At 35.6% G+C, this 18,149-nt stretch overlaps 1 protein-coding gene across 5 annotated transcripts in view; it reads right to left on the bottom strand.

Annotated features, from left to right (window-relative positions):
* Nucleotides 1–1,723: 1,723 nt before the first annotated feature.
* The window catches only part of LOC138708081 (probable serine/threonine-protein kinase DDB_G0267686), an 88,803-nt gene continuing 72,377 nt past the window's right edge, over nt 1,724–18,149 (bottom strand). For all 5 annotated transcript variants that reach the window (XM_069838236.1, XM_069838235.1, XM_069838234.1 and 2 more), the window contains 5 exons: nt 15,619–15,788; nt 12,842–13,231; nt 8,389–8,841; nt 5,951–6,042; nt 1,724–2,847 (listed from right to left, as the gene is read on the bottom strand). In XM_069838236.1, the coding sequence (XP_069694337.1) occupies nt 5,969–6,042; nt 8,389–8,841; nt 12,842–13,231; nt 15,619–15,788 (1,087 nt within the window). In that variant the 3' untranslated portion in view covers nt 1,724–2,847; nt 5,951–5,968. The remainder of the gene's footprint in view (nt 2,848–5,950; nt 6,043–8,388; nt 8,842–12,841; nt 13,232–15,618; nt 15,789–18,149) is intronic.

The raw sequence follows: 18,149 nt of genomic DNA on the forward strand, positions 1-18,149 counted from the left end.
ATTATATTAAATTGTGTGCTTTTTTCCTCACATTGGTTACATTTGCTCCTATTATTGAAGATTCTTGTATCAGTTGAGCTTAAAAAAAATTTTATGCGAGATTTTCTAATTAAAAAAAAAAAGCCAAGGGATTGTTGTTATCTTTCCCTTACAGCCCATTGTTTAAGGTATCTTCTAAACTACTGTACTTCAGATTTCACTTGTCTTCGAACATTTCTTTTTTCACGATCAGTCATATCTGCTATTTTCTTTCTTTTTTTATATTCTTTGCCATAGTCCCTTTTTTTCTGCAACTCCTTTTCAGTCATATTTGCCCTCTGCCTACGTATCTTCTCCCTTTCATATTTCCTACTTTCATCATCAGACTTTTTTTTCTTTCCTATAAACAATCACATGAAATAATATTCGAAGTTACGTATACACCGGTATTTAATAATTGTGAGTTAAATGAAACCTCGTCCCACAATAAAGGGACCGAAGTTACAGGGACCATTGTTACAAATTAATATAATTTCCGCAATCGTTCTGACAAAATAAATCGTTAAAAATATCATGGAGGTTAGATTTTTTAGTCGACAAACATTGTAATGTTTAGCATATACTACGAAAGTTCAGTATATACAAACTATATTTAATGCCACCTGGGACCAGTTACCAATAGAAAACATAACATTCAGTCATCAGTGATGATTTTTGTACTTTTCAATAAAATAAATGACGATAATGGACGAAAAGTTTTTCAACTGGCGCCATGTTGACCTCTCATCACTATCAACCGTTAAAATTTACCACATGAAGCAAAATTGTCTTTTGTGTAGCTCTTTTATTTCGAGGAACCGGTGCTACGAAATTTTTGGGGACAAACTTTACCTTAAAGTTGTGTCCTTTCAGAATTAAACAAACAACAATTCCTGTCTTTCATAAGTATTTTAACTATTTATTTTTATAATCTTGGCCGAGGAAATAAAATCAAATCGAAACATTCCAAGAAAAACTTAGTAAAACAGAGTAAAATGTAGTTGGGGACATAGGGACCGTAGTCACATTTTGACGTTTGGACGTTATTTTTTAATTATAAATTTTAAAATTAATCCTTTTATACTCTGTTTCCAACTAAAACATGTGAGAGTTAGTTAATTAAACGCAAAAGTAATCAGTTAACATTTTCAAGAAACTCCTTAAATCAGCCGGGACATACATTTACCCATTTCAGAATATTCACCCATTTATAGATTTTCAGATGTTTGCTCTATTAAATAACTTAAATAGTGATACAGCAAATAATAAAATCTCCTATATGTAATTATATTTCTTTCTTTCGAAAATGTAAGAATTTACAATCTCCTATGTACCACTGCCATAGAATGAATAAATATTGTTTTTTTTCTCCCTACTGAAAAATGTTATATTTTGTACATAGGAGTTATGTCTGGAATGACGATATGTACAGTTTTGTGTTTAATATCAGTGTTTCTTTGTTTCATACTGCTCCTATGACAGGGTACAATTTGTTTTCGTAAATGATCGGTTATCCAAAAAATCAGTTATCCAAACATCCCCCATCCCCAATTGTTTCAGATAATCAATGCTCTACTGTATATTCATTTTTCTTGTATCACAGGACAGAAACCCATTTTTGGTTAATAAAAAATTCATTCATTCATCAACATAGCCTAAATCCGTTCTAAGAGAGGAAAAAATGGACACAAAATGATTAAATGTGTGCAATTCTGACTCTCAACTTATTTATTTTCGTCTTTACATCATAGGGAAAACCATTTGACTTTCTCTTTTCTTTTTATCTTTTTTATGCTTAGCAGTTTCTGCACTTTACAGAAAAAAATGGGGCAAATTGATAACCATTACTTTTTAGGAAGCAGAGCAACTCTCAAATGGACCTCTTCGTCAAATTCTATTAAGTGTACATTATGATCCCACAAGCACAGATCGTGGTAGGACAGTTATTCCATGAAGGAAAAAGAAAATATGACAAAACTTGCTTACATAATGTTGCATACAAACAATCACAGAAATCCATTATACTATTTTATGCAGGTCTTCAACGACTTAAACAACTTAAAATAACATCACGGTCCACTTGCAACATAAAGGATATCAGAACATATTCCAAGTAGTTTAAAAACCAGCACCATTCAGTAACAGAAATATTACATCACAGGAGTAAAATAATGAAGTACTTTAATACAATGAATCTTTATGTTTTAATAAATAAAAGTAATAAAGAACTTCACCTCAAAAAAAAAAATTCAAATTCATTTTCTTCCTCTAACTCTTCCCCTCGAATGTAATTTTTTTATTTACCATTTTATTTTTATCGAGCTTGTTAACAGGAGACATCATTTCTTATTTAAGTGAAACCCACATTTTATTTGCTACATATTTTCCAGATCTCAATAACATCCAATTCCTTCTCATATTTGTTATGCATTTCATTTCAAAACTGAGTATTATCCAAAGCCATACCAAAATACATATGAAAAATAAGTTAACTGTAGGCTTGTTGAGAACAATACCCCAATGCAAAAAAATAAATTAAAAAAATCACAATGTTTTTACGTTCCTATTCCCTCCGAATTTATTTCAAATCTTTATTTCTTGTATCCTTCACATTTACTTCAGTGTCTGTTCAATGAATCTCAGTACAATACTGCAACGTCCTTCAGTCTCCAGTCCATTACTCCAATATAATACTCAGGCTGTTATGATTTCTGGGAAGAAGAATTATTGGAAAACTAACATTTTCGTTTATTTTTACAGCAGTTTCAAATTTTACCCCTAGGTGGAGATGTTGAGATTTATTTCCGCAGTAGGAGTCATATTATGGATCTGAAATAAAACAACCATCAAAAGATTAACAAAATATAATAAGATATGAATACTGCTATTACCATGATTTAACATAAAATGTACAACTTCTAGAAATTAGTAGAATGTGTCATATTGATATGAAGGAACAAATTATTGATAACTAGGAGGCGGATATTGATGACCTAAAAATCTACTTAAAATGATCATTAAAATGCCCTAAAACTAATGGGAATATACAAAAATTTAAAAGAAAATTAAATTTAAATATTATTCACCATACTCGCACAACTTCTTAAAAATTAGTCACCTTGTTTCAATGACCACCCTGCAAATCTCGGAGTGAGGAGGCAACAAAATGAAAGTTTTAAGGGAAAACTATAGATTTTAATGAGGGTTTACAATGTGTTTCAATCAGGGGTGGTCCATGTCAGTGCCTTCATTCTGTCCCCTCCTCCTTCCGCGCTTCACTTTTGCTACCAGATCTACCAGATCAGGGAGTGTGAATGACGAAACAAAAAGTGTGCCCAGCGTGCATTCTTGCAATCTTTATGTTAAAAATACTGTCTACTACAGTAGACATCCCTTCCGAACCACGTCCTGTCCAGGACACGGTGAAAGTTCCCCCCCCCTTCCAAACATAAATTCTAAAGACACCCTCGTACCAAAAAGAACAGTAGCAGTCAAAGCCCTCACTTAAACTAAGCTGCTGTCAAGCATTTTATATTACTTCCGTTGTGTGAAGTGAAGCCTTCAGTAGAATGAGGGATGGACTTTAGAGTCTGCCCAAACTACAAAACTCAAACTTCACTGTTATTCACTTATTCAGTAGGTAATTACTACTGACCTATTTGCTTAGAAAATGATTTAACAGACCCATTGGTAAAGAAGAAAGTAAAATGCATTCCAAATGATCTAAAAGTTCTTCAAAGTATTAAAAATAACCAAAAAATGCTGAGAAAAATATAAAAATGACCTATTAATTCAAAAACGTCAAGAAATGCAATATTAGAAATTATTTTTTTACGTTATATTAACATAGAAAGGATTTCTATATTAATAGGCATTGTCCTAATGTGAAAAATAAGAAGATGACTTTTCATCAACATCTGCCCCCTATTGATAATATTTCATTTTTGCACAATACTGTGTGATTATTCTTCTTCTAAGAAGAATATGTTTTAATCACGATTTTGTTTGTGTAATGTATTCTGGCACTGGTCATTATTCCTACATTGGATTCAAATCCAATTCACAGACTAATTTGATAGTTTGGTATTTTCAACATACAGACTCAGAAACAAAATTTGGGCCATCTATTCTGTTTCTGGGACTGTACATGAAAAGGTAAGCTGATGACACAAGAGATACAACCTTAATGCTTTAACAATTTCTTGAAGCAGTGATTTGCACAAGGCAAGGAAACTTCCTTTTTATGAGGTGTCATTTACAAAGCAATAAAAGCATTTACAAAGATTAATCCTTAGGGTCATTTACGCAAAAAAAAAAGGTTGGTATGTATATGGCTAGATTTTTAGTAATATACAGAAATATGATTTTTACTTCAAAAGAGTAAAAATAATTGTGTTCTCTATGACACAAATAGTACAGTTCACCAAAGCAAGTTCAAATATTAAGTCAGAACTGCAACAGAGCTTTGACTGTCATCATTCATTCATTCCACAAAACAGCAATAGTTATTGAAATGATAATCAAATCATTATGTCTATTTTGGCCTGTGTATATAATTCATTAGAAATCCCTCGGCTGAAGTTCCGGATTTGTATCTACTCTGATAGCCAGAGTACTTTAAGGCATTAAGTGCAGTCAAAACAGTGTCCAAATTGGTATGGCAATGCCAGAGGACACTGGATCGTTTCAGTTCCTGATGCTCTGTAACACTACATTGGGTACCAGAACACACGGGAATCAGAGGTAATGAAATTCCTGATAGGTTGGCGAGGGAGGACTCGGCAAATACCTCTATGTGGCCAGAACCTGTCCTTGGTATCACTCCATAGAGGACCAGATGGGAAATCACGCAATGGCTGATTCACCAGCATGGCACACTATGGAGAAATCTCACTAATGCTAGGCAACTCAAACACTGCTAGAGAGTCCTATAGGTATCATGCAAGCAAAAGTCAGCTCGAACTCCTTGCAGCACACATGCTATACCCCTCTCACATCCCTGCAGTAGGCGTGAGAGCATGCTGGGAACGGGTGCATACGTCATCTGTGCGAGAGAGTCATGCCCACTGGTTTCTGCGCACTGAGTTTTCCTTGTTGGATGTCTATAGCAGAAAGATCGATAGGATACTCTTATCCTTTAACCATGCACAGCTTAGGGGTATAGTGGGCCCATTAAGAGGACACAACACTGACTACAGGCTCCACATACAGGAATTGCGGAAGAGAAATGAAATCTTCTCTGCATATATTATGCGATTGTGAGCTTTTTGTCCACAATCAGATATGTTCTCTTGGGCTCAAATAGGCTAGAACCAAAGGATATAAGGAAAGCAGACCCAAGAGCAATCCTGGCCTTCAAGGAGGCCTCGAGACTTGGAAAAAAAATTCGAGTTATCTGGGGCACAATGGACCCACTTAAGTGGTCTATGTGCATGGGACCAAAAGGGCCTGACCCATTCCAATTCATTTATTCATTATGCCTGTGCAATCGCATGAAACCAACACATCCAATATTCAGGCATATTCTAGTAACATTTCTCGTCATAAAATTAATATAGCCTACGTATTATTAAAATTGTAACAAAGTTCGTTTGCAGTTCACTGACATATATTTGTCGATGATGTGCACTTACATCTCAAATGCTACTATGAACTCACTGGCTGTCTCTATAGTATCATCAACGTTTCTTATCGCAAAATTAATTCATAAAGATGAGAACACGTTACATTTTGAAATTTGCTAATTGGGAACTAAGAAAGCAGAGGGTAAAATACATGAAATTTCAGTATCTTTGTAGTTAAAACAGTACGTTTTGCTAGATATTGTATATTACTTATGCTCCGTTATGGTTTTTGAAGTAATATTTAATGTAATTGAACTAAAATGAAATATCTACAGCTTTCTGAATTCATCGAAAGTTTGGAAACTTACTTTTGCCTTGTTACTCCATCACCTCAAGTCTTCCATTCTTTCTTCCTCCTTATTTTGAAGAATAACGCCTTCTGTTTGAGTGACTTCCGAAACTGTAACAACAATTCATACACTTGAAACTTTAAGATATGTATGACATTCTTTAATAATTAAATATATATTTCATCCGAATTTTTACAAGTATAAAACTATTCTTATTACTTCCATCAGACTGCCGATATGAATGAGATCAGGGAATATGTCAGCTAATGTTTAACATTCAAAACATGTTGACTATTATTATTATTTATTATGGTGTAGTTAAGGCCATCAGGCCTTCTCTTCCACAACACCAGAAATATAACTAAATTAATGAAAGGAAATGAAACTATAAACAATGTGTCCATAAGTTCGTTTACTTCTTGTTGCATAATATGTTGCACAAATAATTACAAAACTGTTATTTTATTGTGGAGAATTTTACATATTAACATAAACTGTTCGCATCAACATTTTAAGTTTAGAATGGAAGCTATTTTGAGCTTTAATAAAAAAGAATTTATATTGTGATTTTAATTTAGCACATCTATCTTCCGTAACTGTAGACAGAAATTAGTGTATATATAATTGTTACTTCGTCTCTTAGATAGTAGATAATCAGTACTCAATTGTAGTATTAAAATACGACAAATTGAATGTGTGGGGTATCATACATGACATTATGCTTAATTATAATGTATAATTGCGAATATAGGAATATAAGTTAAATATACCAGTAGTAAACATAACCTATAATTTCCATATGACATAACATACATATGTAATGGCAGGGCATTGGAGACCACTAAAATTAGACAGAAAGGGGCAACTGGTACAGTAAACATAACCTATAATTTCAACATATCTAAATATGTGCGCGGTGCAACTGAAAATTATTGAATCGTGCATAAATGAATGTACAAGAATTTTACAATATTTAATCGAAATAAAGGCAGGTATTACACATACGAACAACGTAATTTTCCCACCAAAAATAATATTACACCTTAACTCACAAGTGAATTATGTCTGAAGTGTCTCATAATCATTGTATTAATGCAATTACATTACATTTTAGAGAAATATATGTTGCTCTTTATGCATTCCAATTAATTTATATGGTTAAAATGCTGCTCTTTGTGATTGAGTTAAGGGAGTCACATGGTCTGCCTTAAGGCCTGCATTAGATCACGATAGCAGTGGCACAGTCTATTGTTCCTAGTACTCACAGCACTCCCAGCGGCTAGCAACTAACGCGAGAAATGCAGGAAATCATCCCAAGCTTCGTGACTGTATATACTAGACTGTGGTAGTGAAACCTGTCTAAAGCAGCCATCTGAAGTTACCTCGTAAAATGGCCGTTTTATCAGGTGGTCGCTTGATTAAGGTTGCGGTTTTTTATGAAACAGCATGAAAGTACTGAATTTCATTGACTTTTTAGTACTGTGTGCATACAACAATCGTGCATATTGATGTCAGCCTCTTCCATTCTTGCAACTAGCCTTTTCAAAACTCAATTTCTTCGCCCTCGCACACTTGAATCATTCGTAAACGAAATCATTCACATTACTAAACACAGATTCTCTCTTCTTTTTTGGGCACCATGCATATTTTCCTCCCATTCTTTTAACATTTCATCTTAATTATACAGTGTATTTGTGTCCTTCCACATTTGAATATTTCTGCAATTTTTTTCGCAGATGTTCCCTTCTCACTTTCTTCAATCATTTTTCGTCTCACCTCTAAACTTAATACCACTCTAGATTTATTGTTAGACATGATTTCTCTCTCAAACTAACGTCACAGTTCCTCTGAATCAACTGAATGAAAAGAAGAAAAATTCGTAAAAGCTGGTCCAAATAGAAAAAGATGGAAAGAGGAGAAAAAAAAATTCGAATGGTTAACTACTGACCTAAAACATACTGTGACATTTTCGATAGAAAACGTCCGGTGTTTCAATCCTTTAAAAACGAGTAAGAATTTATAGCTGTGCAGGGTCGGAGTGGAAAGTGACAAAAGAGTCATAAAGCAGTAACCAACTAACCCCAAGATATGGAGGGTGTACTGTTGTACACTTAGCTATTGTACTCGTGATATTGCTCTCTGTCCTCTAACCATCGAAAAAATAGGTCAGACAGTATCCGTGAAAAAATTTTTTGTTGGACAGTGACTGTTACAGTCAGATTCCAATCCAAACAGACACTGGCCACTGGCCGAAGCATGAGGTGGCCGCTAAATAAAGAGACAATTTGTATTGATCTTATGGCAAATCCAATTGGTTCCAGAGAAAATTGGCCTTTTGGCCAGGTGGCCGTTTAAATGAAGTGACCGCAAAGGCAGGTTTCACTGTATTACCTCTAGCATATACTCAGTGATGAACTCTTATCTGTAAACTCTCAGTGACTCTTTACGTTACTTACTTTCAATTTTCCCCATTTCTGTATTCTGCTTTTTCTGGATACAATTGGCAGTGGCTGTCCCTTGCTGCATGGCCGCAAGTCTCATGGAAGAGAAACCAGGCGGAGGTGGGGCCATCATTATTGAACCTGAGTTTGGCGACCCAACTATATGATTCTGCTGTCCATTGCTACCTGCAGCCCAATCCGTTGACCCAGCATAGAACATGCAGCTGTTCTCTTCAGACGACAATGGGCGCAGCCAGTGGCCTGAGCTGCTTTGTTGCAGCTGATGGAGATGCGGCATGGCCTGAGGGTTGGCTGAGCTCTGCTCTGCCGGCTGAAGGAGTGAGTTTGAACTATGATGAAGCAGATGCACACCAGGTGTCGCTGCAAGGAAGTTGTGTGGACGGGAACTGGACACAATCGCAGGATCCAGAGCTGTCCAATCTGTGCAAGGTCCAACACCACTCCAACCTAGTTTACAAATAGAGTGACAAAGGAAAATCGATCAGAGAAGTCAATGTTGTAGAAAGCAATGCAAAATTTTATGTGAAATTAATGTTATAGGCAGCATTATATGTGAAATCACTGTTGTGGAAACAAATGCAGTATCATAATATGTGGAATGTCTGTTATGGAAACTAATGGTGTACTATATGTTGATATATGAAATCAATGTTTGAAACTAATGCAGTATATTTGAAACAGTTGTTGTGAAAACTAACAACTAATGCAGTGTCAGAGTTGAAATTATGAAATCTATTGCAGTACAGAGAAATACCTTATATCCAGTAACCAAATAACCAAAAATTCCAAAACAATTGCACTTTTGAATACGGAAAAGAGAAATGAAAACATGAGGTAGAGTAGTAAATAAGTTGCAAATAATTCAAGTAGTGACCTACATTTCTGAATGAGGCTCCTGAAGCTATTACAGCTAGACGACAATATTATCGACGTGAGCACAAGCACAGCCATCTAGATCGCTAGCTTTGCATAAGGAAAACACTATTTCCAAAATGGGCAAGAACCTATGTTCCCTCCACCGATTTCTGTTACATGCTATTGTATGTCCAAAACAAACTTGTTCCTGAAGTAAACAAAGAGGAATGGCAGTCACCTTGTACAATTTTCACGATTGGAAATAGGACGTTTTGTGCACACCTAATTAATATGCTTCCACCAAAAGTAATTCCTCTTTAATCATAATATTTTTGTGAAATAGTGATGATAATACTACAGCTAAGTGACATGTGAAGTTCGTTAATGCTTTTAATTTGTTTTTTTATAAGATATGAACCATAATTATAATTTAATTTGAAGTAATTTGACTAAATGAATGTTACTGCTGAAGACTGCAATCATGCACATTAATATCAGAGAATACCATATTCAGCACACGTTAGATTACCATTAGGGACCATGATGTAGTTGTTATTGTTATCCATCTTAGGAGCTATGAATGTTTTGACAGCAGTTGCAAGATAAAGAGTTTTAAGTTAAGTTATGGTTCATTTAATGACACTCGCAACTGCAGAGGTTATGTAAGAGTTGCCGGTGTGCCGGAATTTTGTTCTGCAGGAGTTCTTTTACATGCCAGTAAATCTACTGACATGAGCCTGTCGCATTTAAGCACACTTAAATAAATAGTTTTATATTTCTGTTTCTCAGCATGACTCTTCCTTGAAGTGTAGGAACAGTGCCACTTTCGAACTCACACAAATTAGGTCTTTATTTCAAAACATAATTTAAAAAGTAATCACGGAGGATTGGTTAAATAGTGTTCAACACTTAATTAAGGAAGATATATTTTGGAACTTGGATGGTCTGACCGATACCATAGTATAGAGGGCTGTTATTACCAGACAGCAGATTTTCGGTCCCTACACAGCGACACAGATGTCACATTTCTTGGCGTACAGAGGGGCCAAATCAACGAGTTCAATGACCTCCGTGTAACTGATGTACATCTGACGTTCAGTATCAGGACCGAAAATCTGCTGACTAACAGCAGGTCTATTGATGAGGAGAGGGGGAAGGAAAAGGTTCCTTATCGGATATTGAACAAGTGCAAGAGTATGAATGAGGTAGGCTTATCTATATTAATGCTAAAAGTAATTAATAATTATATGATTATCTCAATATGTATTAAAATATGCAAAATATGCAAATACGTGGGCATCCTTGTCGGACACCAGAAGAAATCAGCCTGGAAGACGGTTTCTTCTGGTATGTGTGTCTATATATATATATATATATATATATATATATATATATATATATATATATATATATATATGAATACCATGATACGTGAATTCAGGAAAACAAGACATGGTCACATACCAATAAACCACAATTTAAATTTGGACGTAGTTATTTGCAGATGATTTAGCTTTGCTACCCTATTCAGAGGACGATTTACAAAGGTCCATAATCAATTTGAAACTAATAGCAGACAAATACTCCATGGAAATTTCTACCGACAAAACCAAAATTATGACTTTTTGTGGCAAAGAGCCCATTTCTAGCAAGATTTAATTAATGGAAGAATTTAAATATCTTCGCTACAAATTATCTTTCTTAGCAGATTTAGAGATTCATAACAAAATTTTACAGTATAATAAATCAATGGGCATCATAAACAGAATCATGAAACCATCTCTAGTTCAGCGACATACCCACACTAGTCTGTATAAAACCTTAGCACAACCAGTCCTGCGCTATGGAAGTGAAGCAAGGACTCTAAGGAAATGTGACGCAAGTAAAATGACTGCTAGTGAAATGAGATTCATGTGTCGAACAGCTGGCTATACTAAGTGGGACCATGAAAGAAACGAAGACATCTTAAAGGAACTTGAAATGAACTCTATACTAGCAGACATGTCACTATCAAGATAACTGGCGTCAGCATGTGAGGTGTATGTCTAGGACTAGAATCCCTCATGCAATCCTGAATTACCAACCTAGAGGCAGATCAACTGAACATCCAATGAAGAGATGGGCTGAAAAAATCTGTGGACTGTAACAGTCCTTCTGGGACTATAACCTGTATGGATGATGATGATGATGATGATGATGATGATGATGATGATGATGTATTAAAATAAAAGAGCTTGTGAGGTCACTACAGCTTACTGCTCACAGATTACGTAATACTCTTAAGTGTTGCATAAACTTATGTACAGTGTTTGAAATCAAGCACTTGCAATTTCTTTTTGCCAATCCTGTGGTGTAATCCTCCATTTCTTTGTTTACATCAGGAACAAGGTTGGCTGGGACATAGAATATGTGGAGAAACCACAGATATCAAACCTACTGTGACCACTAACTGCACATCAGGAAGTGCAGTCAGAAACCTCCGTTTTTAAAGTGAACAAGAACCTGTGTTGGCTCCACAGATTTCTGTTACTGTCGGACCATTGGATCTGTGCCCCTTCAGTGCTGTCGTCGTTCTTGAAAAAGTTAACGCCTATACTCACTCCATTCCACCCGCTTTCCTCCCACCACGTCAAACAGCAGGCCACGAACCTTGCCGAATAGGGATGTTGCCAAACTTCCGTCAAACGGTGTCATAAATAACTGGTCCTCTATGCTACAATAGCATTTTTTTAAATCGAAATAAATCTTGTATTTCTACAATTTTTAAACCCAAATCCCATGTCTCGAATCACTTTCCGTAGTGTTTCTTGCCAACCTTGGAAATTATTGCTTCTCTCGCAACCTTCAGTAATTTCTTCAATGTCGGAACTTCTTTCTGCATGGTATAAAATTCTTGTATCTTTCTTCTTAAAATATACATCGGTTCATATCATCTACAAGAATTAAAGGTTCCCTTGGTCTGTTCTTTCCTGGTGATTCTAGCTTTTCATCTCCTGCACAGACTCCCTCTCTCCTGATTTTCTTTATTAGGTGCTCTGACCTGCCTATATAAATTACATAACATGTTGTATTAGTATTAGTTAAGTAAGTAATTTCAATACGTAGTCAATTGAAATAAAATAAAAGCCTCACCAGTGACCGCAGCTGCTCTTTTCATTGCCTTATTTATAGGAAAGATATACTGACTTGTTTGTTTCTCTTCATCGCAAAATGCTATTACGTACTTTCTTAATAATATTTCTTTCGTCACTCCTTGTTTCAGTGTTCATGTTGAATTGACAACACTGGACTGTAAGTGCAAATAAACTGTCCTGCAAGAAGGCTCAAAATTGTGAGTAGTGGGGGAGAGAAAGGGAGAGAGACAGAAAAGAGAGAGATAGGAATGCAGGGAGAGAAATGAATTACCGAGGCTGAGTAGGAATTAGGGTTCAGTTCGCATATCTTACGGGGGCACAGATCCGATGGTCCAACAATACATGCTATTTAGATACATAGTATACATCTAATACAGTATATAAATTAGACCTCCCCACATCAAAATGTTTTCACACAACAAATTAATACAGAAGCAAATAAATGCAAATTCACATACCCTTTTGAGTGTTTCCATGCAGCGATGTATGAGGAGCGCCAAAAACTGCATTTATACTTCCAGGAGGTGGAGGTGGTGTGTTGGTGCCCGCGAATGGCACACTCTGACCGCTGCTCAGAGTTGGCAGTAGGGATCGTAGGTTCTCAGGCCACTCCTTCACAGTGAAAGACTCACCAGGTGACTTTGCAACACCACCGTTCTGAAGAGCATACGGGTGACTGTTGCTATTACTATGACTTCCGTTTGACGAAAATAATATAGACTGCGGGTTTGTTCCTTGCTGCGAGTTGTTGGATATGCTGGACATTGGTTGAGGAATTGGTGACGCAGAACCATTATTAGACGTGTTTGGATTGTTTCCAAGACCCATGAAGGGCAGAATTTTGCTACCTGCAAAGAGAGAAATATACACTTCTGAACATTATTTGAACACATTTCACATGATTTAAAGATGATACAGTGTGGTGATATATCTAAGCAAGATACTAGTACAGTAAAATCCCTCATATCCAGCATCCAAATAACTGGCAATACCAAAACAATGGCACTTCTGGCTAGGCCAGAAAAAAAGTCTTTCATGTGAAAGGAAAGAGTCGAAGACGTGAGTGGTTTTCGTGGATCGCACATGCTGCATCTTGTTTACATTTTACATTGTTCACGCATGAAACCAAAGCCAGAAAACCCCGTTATGTCCCTGGAGTAGATCGGGTATTATTAAAGTTTTCTAAAGGTTAACATTGTCAGTTAAAAGGGAAGTGGTATTTTTTTCAGTAATTAACACTAGCCGCGGACATGGGTGTTTATAGTTGTGCGCTGTTGTCACGTTTTTTTCCATCATTATTAAACATTAAGAATTGTATGTGCCTCTACTTATTGCTAAACAATAGAATAGGTATGTGCCTCTAATTAATGGAGCGCTACTAGCACTTACGAACTCGTGAAAATATCTGATCAATTATATAGGTCTTTATGTAATTAAGACACAATCTGGCAACATGGAAATGACTCCACGTGGATCAAAAGCAGCTACTAAAGAATAACCGAATCTGATTGGCCACATTGACATGCTGATTGGTGCAGCTCCACAAAGCAATCTTCCTCTGCGTGGTTATCAATTACAGGGATGCCAAATGTTTACTTTTGGAGACCGACGATAATAGCATCGGTAAGCTGTCACTTGGGCCTTGCAAACAATGCGCAGAGACGATATCTTTAAATTTACCACTTGAACTCGCCTGTTTCAAAGGGGTGTTGGACGAGTCTAAATAGGAAACTTTAAAATTCTCTGTTCCTACAGTGCATAAAAGTTCCAGTCAAGTGACAGATAGTGTATATATATATATATATATATATATATATATATATATATATATATATATATATACATATATATAAACAAGAAGATATTAGGGATATGTTAAAGAGGTTCAAATCATCAAACTCTACTTCATCTTCATAGTTGCGATGTTGGCTACACTGCTCTTCATGCCACATGGCCGCTATTTAAAACTGTCATAAGATTACGAAAATGTTTAGTATTTTTTACGCTATTATGTATTACAATAATTACACCATTCTGCATGGATTTTGTTTTGAAATAAATTAGCGTTTCTGAACCACAATTTCACACTGATTGCAAAACTGAAATCCGTTTTCGCGTACCAAGTCAGAATTTTTTACAATTCAAAAGTTTATGTTTTCAATATTTTTCGTAATATAGTAATATTACAGTGTGCTTTTCATTTGTTAAAAAGGCACGACAGCTTATAATTTAAACTTTATTACTTAAAATGTGACATAATATATTTGATTATGTTTGTATTTGATATTTATTAAAATCTACTAACTAGATCCGCCCATGAGGGATGTACAAAATTGTATCCTTCCCCTTAAAATGAACAGAGGTTAAGACATCTTGGAGATTTTTATCTGTCTGCAACCAACGTTATCTATAAACAGGAAGTTGACATGTTTAGTGTCTCAGGTCATAAAAAATTATGAAGGAAATATTTACTCTTAGAGATTGCTATTAAAACTAACAATGAATTAGAGAAATGACAGAGGGTCCCTGTATATATATTTATTTATGGAAGTGCAATCCAGCTTATGAGGCTACAGATTTCCTTACTGAGATAATAAACCTATCCCCTTTTAAAATAAAGGTGTTTTGCTTCATAACGGAAACATTGCGGACTATTGCTGGATGTTAAAAAGGGACTGATCTGAACAACATGCGAGGAGGTCAAAGAGGAGAAAATTTGAAGTGCAATATTGAGGTAAGATTATGAAAGTGCTTATAATTATTAATTAATGATTAATTAGTGGCAAACAACAAATTGTGGCCTAGCTTTTCTCACAAAATTCTTGTTGAAAATAATTTTTATGATGTTTCACAAAGCTATAATTTCATTTCTGGTTATTCATGAATTGTCTAAAAACCTGACACGATGGGGGAAAATGGAGATTATTTTCGAATTCAACACAAAAAATCCGTTTAGAATTGCCTATCAGATTGAAAACAACAGAAAATAAGTTTTGAAATGCAGAACAGTGTTATGAATTGATGGATGTACATTACCGTATTCAGTACTACAAATAAACATTGTACATATTTCAAAACTTCATTTTTAAATATCTATATGAAAAATACTAAATTTCAACGTGGAAAAAATATTTGTGCAGTACAGTGCCAAACAAAAAATGAAATGAAGCTGAAGTGATAGGAAACAAGAGCTAGTTCTATACTGAATAATCTGATGTATGTAAATTAATCTCACTGTTGCTCGATGGTGCTCTTGGTATACCGAGACCAAATGCATTCATGTGATTAGGCGCAGTAGTAAATCCTGGAGGCGGTAACCTGGTTCTTGTAGGAGTTGGAGGTCCCATCGTACCGAGACCCAAACCATCCAAGAGTTTTGTGCATCCAGACACGTTTGGTGCTAACCTGCAACGACAAACAGGTAAACTACATTGCAGAAGATGGAAAAAAAAGTCGTGTATCCTCTGCCACAAATATTTAATATAAGAAATGAAACATGCTCAATTAAAATTCCATCAAATAACTGATATTTCTCTTGATGTGACAAAATTAGGTACAAAAATTAACGGACTAGTACCTTTTCTTAAGTGTATGTATGACATGCTACCCAGCAGTTCCCAGAATGGTCACGTGGAGCTCTATGTCTGCACCATTAGAGTGTGTGGAGAACATTCTATGGATAACATTGACTGGGTAAGGAAGTATTTGGTGATGCGGATATGGACGATTCTTGTGTTTCAAACTTATTGAAGCCAATATTTTACGGGCATAATGGAATATAAAATCTGGAAGAATTGTAACATGGCATCCATAATATCTGGATCAAGCCAGATAAAACCCAGGCTTAATGTAAGGTAAGGTACGCAATAAAAAAAGTTTGAGTTTTCTTCCGAACAGAATTAGCGACTACATCCCTCAAAAGTTGCACATCTCACTGTGATGCAAACAAAAATATAGGTCAAGCTCACTCCGATCATCTTTAGCAGAAGAAATTGTCCACAAGAAGGTTTTTATGTAAAATCAGACACTGAAACAGAAATGCCTGAAGAATTTGTATGTATCATATAGTGTAACTATTACTCTATTTACTCGCGTAATTTCCCCCCTTTTCTCAAAATTCGCAAGCGAAAAATCGAAGTGGGAGTAGTTACAGGGCTAGAAAATATCGAGAATAATCTGGTTGTAAATCTGAGGAATTCAGATAAAGAGGGATGTCATTATTTTGTGCAAATAGAGTTTTGTTCCCCAGGGCATTACACAAGTTAAATTATACAAGTGGGTGTGCAAAAAATAAAAGAATACTATTTCGGAATATGATAAGAACTTTCTTGTGTTAAATTTTAACGTATCTTGTTAACATGTTTCGACCTATTTTCGGTCATCTTCGGAACTGGTCGTTGTTGGTCTTGGCGCCTCTTGTTTCCTACCAACAACGACCAGTTCCGAAGATGACCGAAAATAGGTCGAAACATGTTAATAAGGTACGTTAAAATTTAACACAAGAAAGTTCTTATCATACATATTCCGAAGTGATACAGTGTTAAAAGTTGTGTAATCAAGATGTAGAATACTAGTACTGATGTGTTTTATGTAGAAAATTGTTTGGAAAAAGGGTTCGACGTTTAATTTTCATTTAACTGAAAACTCATTGTTATGACTTATTTCCCTTTACCCAAACACAACTGAAGTAACATTAAACAAATGATGTACTAATCAAATCAATGTTTAATACTATATACCTACAAAGTATATGCATATAATTTCAGTAATTATGGACAACTTTGTTCCCTTCCTTTGTACTGCTTTATATCAGTTGTAATGCCGGTAATCTATTTTAGTTGGTTATTTAACAACATCGTATTAACTGCTGGGTTATTTAGCATCGATGGGATTTATTATAGTGAGATGGTATTTGGAGAGATGAGGCCGAGAATTGGCCATAGATTACCTGACATTCGCCTTACAGTTGGGGAAAACCTCGGAAAAAACCCAACCAAGTAATAAGTCCAAGTGGGAATCGAACCCACACCCAAGCACAACTCCAGATCGCCAGGCAAGCACCTTAGCCAACTAAGCTATCCTGGTGGCCTGGTGACATGACACTGACTAATCTCTCATAATGCCAAACTTCACATGTAAAATATTTGTATCGAAATTAATTTAATTATGTAAAGAAAATAAACATGCATTTTACACTCCACTACTTTCATCAAACACCAAGTCCAGATCATCTTCGTTGTCATCACAGGAATAAACAACATGTTTTATTTTAGTGGGGATATACAGGGTGATTCATAAGTCACTATACAAACTTCGTGGGTGTAATGTAGAGGTAAAAATAAGAGTAATATAGCACTTTTTCTGAAATTAGTTTATTTCAGAGTTATGCAGCAGAGTTGGGATCACAAATGCAACACAAACAAAACAAAATTAATTCCTCTCAGAGTTCAACTAAACAAAGGGATCACAAATTCAACACGAACAATGTAAGGACATTTACCCCAAAACATGTTCAAAGTAACATCCATGAAAGTGAAGACAGTGATGTGATTGTCGTCATACTGTTCTTGGAATGTTGCAGACCCCGTTCAACTCATTCTGCACAGTTTCAAAGCCATTTTGAATTTGCTGCTGTAGTTATACTACGTTCGGAATTTCAGTACCATAAATGAGCGCCTAGAGATGGCTCCAAAGGTAGAAGTCCAGGGGATGTCTGGTGATCTGGCTGGCCAAAGCAACTGGTCATGCACGACCTATCCACTTATT

Source organism: Periplaneta americana, chromosome 10, assembly GCF_040183065.1.
Source record: "Periplaneta americana isolate PAMFEO1 chromosome 10, P.americana_PAMFEO1_priV1, whole genome shotgun sequence".
Classification (NCBI taxonomy): Eukaryota; Metazoa; Arthropoda; class Insecta; order Blattodea; family Blattidae; genus Periplaneta; species Periplaneta americana.